The sequence below is a fragment of the Blennius ocellaris genome, assembly GCF_963422515.1.
Source record: "Blennius ocellaris genome assembly, contig: SCAFFOLD_77, whole genome shotgun sequence".
Classification (NCBI taxonomy): domain Eukaryota; kingdom Metazoa; phylum Chordata; class Actinopteri; order Blenniiformes; family Blenniidae; genus Blennius; species Blennius ocellaris.
Genome location: NW_027662247.1, coordinates 144,517 through 152,500, shown reverse-complemented (window position 1 = coordinate 152,500; position 7,984 = coordinate 144,517). Strand labels below are relative to the sequence as shown.

General features: G+C 47.5%; 1 protein-coding gene across 1 annotated transcript in view; it reads left to right on the top strand.

Annotated features, from left to right (window-relative positions):
• abcg1 (ATP-binding cassette, sub-family G (WHITE), member 1) overlaps window positions 1–613 on the top strand; it is a gene marked incomplete at both ends in the record, with an annotated part of 17,563 nt that extends 16,950 nt beyond the window's left edge. Inside the window, one exon of the mRNA XM_080521384.1 lies at window positions 385–613. Coding sequence (XP_080377510.1) covers window positions 385–613 — 229 coding nt within the window. The remainder of the gene's footprint in view (window positions 1–384) is intronic.
• Between the last annotated feature and the right edge of the window lie 7,371 nt (window positions 614–7,984).

The window sequence follows — 7,984 nt, the reverse complement described above, 5'->3', positions numbered from 1 at the left end:
CGTCATGTGTTGTATCGTCGTTCTACCGTACCCTCATGTGTTGTACCGTCGTTCTACCGTACCGTCATGTGTTGTACCGTCATTCTAACGTACCGTCCTCCTGTCGTACCGTCCTCTTGTCGTACCATCCTCCCAGTTGTACCATCCTCCTGCCGTACCGTCATTCCTGTCATACCGTCCCCCTGTCGTACCGTCCTCCCGTCGTACTGTCAATCCTGTCATACTGTCCTCCTGTCGTCCCGTCCCCCTTTCGTACCGTCCCCCTGTCGTACCGTCCTCCCGTCGCACCGTCCCCCTGTCATACCGTCCTCCTGCCATACCGTGGCGGCAGGTGAAGAGTTGGTCCAGGTTCCCTGACCCTGGGTTTGGGGGTGTGTCCACCAGGTATGGCTTCGAGGGCGTCATACTGTCCATGTACGGTCTGGACCGCGCCGACCTGCACTGCCCGCAGAACCACACCTGCCACTTCCAGCAGTCGGCGGCCATCTTGAAGGAGCTGGACATGTTGGACGCCCAGCTGTCCCTGGACTTCCTCGTCCTCGCCGTCTTCTTCGTCTCCCTCAGGCTCATCGCCTACTTTGTCCTGCGCTACAAGATCAGCTCTGAGAGGTAGACCTGGACCTGGATCTGGACCTGGACCAGGACCAGGACCTGGACCTAGACCTGGACCTGGACCAGGACTAAGAGCATGGAGGACAGAGACTGTAGAGCTGAAGGACAAACGCTGGCTTGATGTTCTGTCTGACCCTTTGGACAGTTTGGGTTCTGGGTCAGACCGGTTCCCCCCCAGGAGAACCGGCTGGTGGCTGGGACCGGGTCCAGACCGGGTCCAGACCGGGTCCAGACCGGGTCCAGACCGGGGTCAGAGGGTCCGTCTTGCTTCAGTAGACTTGACGAGTCGGAACGAGACGTTTAGTGAACAAAGTGAGAGAATGATGGACTGTGATTACAGTTTTTGTCAATCACTTTGACACTAGTTTCAGAACCTTGATGTCATTTTTCACAACTCTAGATACAAAACTCACAACCAATGATCAGAATGCACTTTTTTTCACTCACTTGGATACAATGCACATAAACCAAAGATCATTTGTCCATTGAACTTTAATCACTGGTTCAAAATGACACAACTTAACATCACAGTACAATCATTTCAAAATGCCATTCACACATTACATTTCTATTGACTGTCTCCTCATTTCATTACAATATTCTAACTATCAATTGATACAACTACTCAAAATGACAAGTAACTGTTGCATGTTAAAGCATAGTCTTGGAAACGGAGGATGAGGATGTTCAGATCATGACATTTTCAGGATGATGACAATGATTGACACGACCTGTGACACCAATCCGTTACTGATGATTGATCTGACCTTGTCGTATGACAGTAAGGAAGTGACATCCACAACAACATATGTAGTGATACAACATGGAGCAGGCAGGTGGGAATCATGGAGGTCAAGTAGGAGGAGGAAGAGGAGGAAGAAGAGGAAGAGGAGGAAGTCGTGGTCAAAGGAATGGCAGAGGAAAAGCACCCAGTTCGAGAGGTGTCCATGGTCCCGTTGAGACATGTGGGGGGACGGGGTCGAGGACAAGGACCAAGACGGCAATGGCAAAGAGTCTCAATGAGATTATAGCAATGGTTGTTGATCATGTCATCAATCATGACATGACAATGATTGAGGCAGCAAGAATGATACAACCAAACCTTAGAACATCAACAGTAGCCTCAATCATGAGAACTTTCTACAATGAGAACCGGTGAGTGTTCAGCTGTACTACAGTAAACTTTACAGTATAGTACTGTAGTACTCTTACTGTCATTGTCAAGTAATTGTACACTGTACTACAGTAAACTTTACAGTGTAGTACTGTAGTACTCTTACTGTCATTGTCAAGTTATTGTACACTGTACTACAGTAAACTTTACAGTATAGTACTGTAGTACTCTTACTGTCATTCTCAAGGTATTGTACACTTTACTACAGTAAACTTTACAGTATAGTACTGTAGTACTCTTACTGTCATTGTCAAGGTATTGTACACTGTACTACAGTAAACTTTACAGTATAGTACTGTAGTACTCTTACTGTCATTGTCAAATTATGGTACACTGTACTACAGTAAACTTTACAGTATAGTACTGTAGTACTCTTACTGTCATTGTCAAGGTATTGTACACTGTACTACAGTAAACTTTACAGTATAGTACTGTAGTACTCTTACTGTCATTGTCAAGGTATTGTACACTGTACTACAGTAAACTTTACAGTATAGTACTGTAGTACTCTTACTGTCATTGTCAAGGTATTGTACACTGTACTACAGTAAACTTTACAGTATAGTACTGTAGTACTCTTACTGTCATTGTCAAGGTATTGTACGCTGTACTACAGTAAACTTTACAGTATAGTACTGTAGTACTCTTACTGTCATTGTCAAGTTATTGTACACTGTACTACAGTAAACTTTACAGTATAGTACTGTAGTACTCTTACTGTCATTGTCAAGGTATTGTACACTGTACTACAGTAAACTTTACAGTATAGTACTGTAGTACTCTTACTGTCATTGTCAAGGTATTGTACACTGTACTACAGTAAACTTTACAGTATAGTACTGTAGTACTCTTACTGTCATTGTCAAATTATTGTACACTGTACTACAGTAAACTTTACAGTATAGTACTGTAGTACTCTTTCTGTCATTGTCAAGTTATTGTACACTGTACTACAGTAAACTTTACAGTATAGTACTGTAGTACTCTTACTGTCATTGTCAAGTTATTGTACACTGTACTACAGTAAACTTTACAGTATAGTACTGTAGTACTCTTTCTGTCATTGTCAAGTTATTGTACACTACATGCCAATGTGCAGCACAGAGTAGGAAATGTGACTATTACTGTAAAATGTGTTCTACAGTATGACGACAGGTTCTTCCTGTCAGATTCCTACACAATTGAGACTCGACCCAATAGTGAAGGTAAACTCCTCACTGAGGAACAGGAACCAGTAGTGGAGGTAAACTCCTCACTGAGGAACAGGAACCAGTAGTGGAGGTAAACTCCTCACTGAGGAACAGGAACCAGTAGTGGAGGTAAACTCCTCACTGAGGAACAGGAACCAGTAGTGGAGGTAAACTCCTCACTGAGGAACAGGAACCAGTAGTGGAGGTAAACTCCTCACTGAGGAACAGGAACCAGTAGTGGAGGTAAACTCCTCACTGAGGAACAGGAACCAGTAGAGGAGGTAAACTCCTCACTGAGGAACAGGAACCAGTAGTGGAGGTAAACTCCTCACTGAGGAACAGGAACCAGTAGTGGAGGTAAACTCCTCACTGAGGAACAGGAACCAGTAGTGGAGGTAAACTCCTCACTGAGGAACAGGAACCAGTAGTGGAGGTAAACTCCTCACTGAGGAACAGGAACCAGTAGTGGAGGTAAACTCCTCACTGAGGAACAGGAACCAGTAGTGGAGGTAAACTCCTCACTGAGGAACAGGAACCAGTAGTGGAGGTAAACTCCTCACTGAGGAACAGGAACCAGTAGAGGAGGTAAACTCACTGAGGAACAGGAACCAGTAGTGGAGGTAAACTCCTCACTGAGGAACAGGAACCAGTAGAGGAGGTAAACTCACTGAGGAACAGGAACCAGTAGTGGAGGTAAACTCACTGAGGAACAGGAACCAGTAGTGGAGGTAAACTCCTCACTGAGGAACAGGAACCAGTAGAGGAGGTAAACTCCTCACTGAGGAACAGGAACCAGTAGAGGAGGTAAACTCCTCACTGAGGAACAGGAACCAGTAGTGGAGGTAAACTCCTCACTGAGGAACAGGAACCAGTAGTGGAGGTAAACTCCTCACTGAGGAACAGGAACCAGTAGAGGAGGTAAACTCACTGAGGAACAGGAACCAGTAGTGGAGGTAAACTCCTCACTGAGGAACAGGAACCAGTAGAGGAGGTAAACTCACTGAGGAACAGGAACCAGTAGTGGAGGTAAACTCACTGAGGAACAGGAACCAGTAGTGGAGGTAAACTCCTCACTGAGGAACAGGAACCAGTAGAGGAGGTAAACTCCTCACTGAGGAACAGGAACCAGTAGAGGAGGTAAACTCCTCACTGAGGAACAGGAACCAGTAGAGGAGGTAAACTCCTCACTGAGGAACAGGAACCAGTAGTGGAGGTAAACTCCTCACTGAGGAACAGGAACCAGTAGAGGAGGTAAACTCCTCACTGAGGAACAGGAACCAGTAGTGGAGGTAAACTCACTGAGGAACAGGAACCAGTAGTGGAGGTAAACTCCTCACTGAGGAACAGGAACCAGTAGTGGAGGTAAACTCACTGAGGAACAGGAACCAGTAGTGGAGGTAAACTCCTCACTGAGGAACAGGAACCAGTAGAGGAGGTAAACTCCTCACTGAGGAACAGGAACCAGTAGTGGAGGTAAACTCCTCACTGAGGAACAGGAACCAGTAGAGGAGGTAAACTCCTCACTGAGGAACAGGAACCAGTAGTGGAGGTAAACTCCTCACTGAGGAACAGGAACCAGTAGTGGAGGTAAACTCCTCACTGAGGAACAGGAACCAGTAGAGGAGGTAAACTCCTCACTGAGGAACAGGAACCAGTAGTGGAGGCAAACTCCTCACTGAGGAACAGGAACCAGTAGAGGAGGTAAACTCCTCACTGAGGAACAGGAACCAGTAGTGGAGGTAAACTCACTGAGGAACAGGAACCAGTAGTGGAGGTAAACTCCTCACTGAGGAACAGGAACCAGTAGTGGAGGTAAACTCCTCACTGAGGAACAGGAACCAGTAGAGGAGGTAAACTCCTCACTGAGGAACAGGAACCAGTAGTGGAGGTAAACTCCTCACTGAGGAACAGGAACCAGTAGTGGAGGTAAACTCCTCACTGAGGAACAGGAACCAGTAGAGGAGGTAAACTCCTCACTGAGGAACAGGAACCAGTAGAGGAGGTAAACTCCTCACTGAGGAACAGGAACCAGTAGTGGAGGTAAACTCCTCACTGAGGAACAGGAACCAGTAGTGGAGGTAAACTCACTGAGGAACAGGAACCAGTAGTGGAGGTAAACTCCTCACTGAGGAACAGGAACCAGTAGTGGAGGTAAACTCACTGAGGAACAGGAACCAGTAGTGGAGGTAAACTCCTCACTGAGGAACAGGAACCAGTAGTGGAGGTAAACTCACTGAGGAACAGGAACCAGTAGTGGAGGTAAACTCCTCACTGAGGAACAGGAACCAGTAGTGGAGGTAAACTCACTGAGGAACAGGAACCAGTAGTGGAGGTAAACTCCTCACTGAGGAACAGGAACCAGTAGTGGAGGTAAACTCACTGAGGAACAGGAACCAGTAGTGGAGGTAAACTCCTCACTGAGGAACAGGAACCAGTAGTGGAGGTAAACTCCTCACTGAGGAACAGGAACCAGTAGAGGAGGTAAACTCACTGAGGAACAGGAACCAGTAGTGGAGGTAAACTCACTGAGGAACAGGAACCAGTAGAGGAGGTAAACTCACTGAGGAACAGGAACCAGTAGTGGAGGTAAACTCCTCACTGAGGAACAGGAACCAGTAGTGGAGGTAAACTCCTCACTGAGGAACAGGAACCAGTAGAGGAGGTAAACTCACTGAGGAACAGGAACCAGTAGTGGAGGTAAACTCACTGAGGAACAGGAACCAGTAGAGGAGGTAAACTCACTGAGGAACAGGAACCAGTAGAGGAGGTAAACTCACTGAGGAACAGGAACCAGTAGAGGAGGTAAACTCACTGAGGAACAGGAACCAGTAGAGGAGGTAAACTCCTCACTGAGGAACAGGAACCAGTAGAGGAGGTAAACTCACTGAGGAACAGGAACCAGTAGAGGAGGTAAACTCCTCACTGAGGAACAGGAACCAGTAGTGGAGGTAAACTCCTCACTGAGGAACAGGAACCAGTAGAGGAGGTAAACTCACTGAGGAACAGGAACCAGTAGAGGAGGTAAACTCCTCACTGAGGAACAGGAACCAGTAGTGGAGGTAAACTCCTCACTGAGGAACAGGAACCAGTAGAGGAGGTAAACTCCTCACTGAGGAACAGGAACCAGTAGAGGAGGTAAACTCACTGAGGAACAGGAACCAGTAGTGGAGGTAAACTCCTCACTGAGGAACAGGAACCAGTAGAGGAGGTAAACTCCTCACTGAGGAACAGGAACCAGTAGAGGAGGTAAACTCCTCACTGAGGAACAGGAACCAGTAGAGGAGGTAAACTCCTCACTGAGGAACAGGAACCAGTAGAGGAGGTAAACTCCTCACTGAGGAACAGGAACCAGTAGAGGAGGTAAACTCACTGAGGAACAGGAACCAGTAGAGGAGGTAAACTCACTGAGGAACAGGAACCAGTAGTGGAGGCAAACTCCTCACTGAGGAACAGGAACCAGTAGAGGAGGTAAACTCCTCACTGAGGAACAGGAACCAGTAGAGGAGGTAAACTCCTCACTGGGGAACAGGAACCAGTAGAGGAGGTAAACTCCTCACTGAGGAACAGGAACCAGTAGAGGAGGTAAACTCCTCACTGAGGAACAGGAACCAGTAGAGGAGGTAAACTCACTGAGGAACAGGAACCAGTAGTGGAGGTAAACTCACTGAGGAACAGGAACCAGTAGAGGAGGTAAACTCCTCACTGAGGAACAGGAACCAGTAGAGGAGGTAAACTCCTCACTGAGGAACAGGAACCAGTAGAGGAGGTAAACTCCTCACTGAGGAACAGGAACCAGTAGTGGAGGTAAACTCCTCACTGGGGAACAGGAACCAGTAGTGGAGGCAAACTCCTCACTGAGGAACAGGAACCAGTAGTGGAGGTAAACTCCTCACTGAGGAACAGGAACCAGTAGAGGAGGTAAACTCCTCACTGAGGAACAGGAACCAATAGTGGAGGTAAACTCCTCACTGAGGAACAGGAACCAGTAGTGGAGGTAAACTCCTCACTGAGGAACAGGAACCAGTAGTGGAGGTAAACTCACTGAGGAACAGGAACCAGTAGTGGAGGTAAACTCCTCACTGGGGAACAGGAACCAGTAGTGGAGGTAAACTCACTGAGGAACAGGAACCAGTAGAGGAGGTAAACTCCTCACTGAGGAACAGGAACCAGTAGAGGAGGTAAACTCCTCACTGAGGAACAGGAACCAGTAGTGGAGGTAAACTCACTGAGGAACAGGAACCAGTAGAGGAGGTAAACTCCTCACTGAGGAACAGGAACCAGTAGTGGAGGTAAACTCACTGAGGAACAGGAACCAGTAGAGGAGGTAAACTCCTCACTGAGGAACAGGAACCAGAAGTGGAGGTAAACTCACTGAGGAACAGGAACCAGTAGTGGAGGTAAACTCCTCACTGAGGAACAGGAACCAGTAGTGGAGGTAAACTCACTGAGGAACAGGAACCAGTAGAGGAGGTAAACTCCTCACTGAGGAACAGGAACCAGTAGAGGAGGTAAACTCCTCACTGAGGAACAGGAACCAGTAGTGGAGGTAAACTCCTCACTGGGGAACAGGAACCAGTAGAGGAGGTAAACTCCTCACTGAGGAACAGGAACCAGTAGTGGAGGTAAACTCCTCACTGAGGAACAGGAACCAGTAGTGGAGGTAAACTCCTCACTGGGGAACAGGAACCAGTAGAGGAGGTAAACTCACTGAGGAACAGGAACCAGTAGTGGAGGTAAACTCCTCACTGAGGAACAGGAACCAGTAGTGGAGGTAAACTCCTCACTGAGGAACAGGAACCAGTAGTGGAGGTAAACTCCTCACTGGGGAACAGGAACCAGTAGAGGAGGTAAACTCACTGAGGAACAGGAACCAGTAGAGGAGGTAAACTCCTCACTGAGGAACAGGAACCAGTAGTGGAGGTAAACTCCTCACTGAGGAACAGGAACCAGTAGTGGAGGTAAACTCCTCACTGAGGAACAGGAACCAGTAGAGGAGGTAAACTCCTCA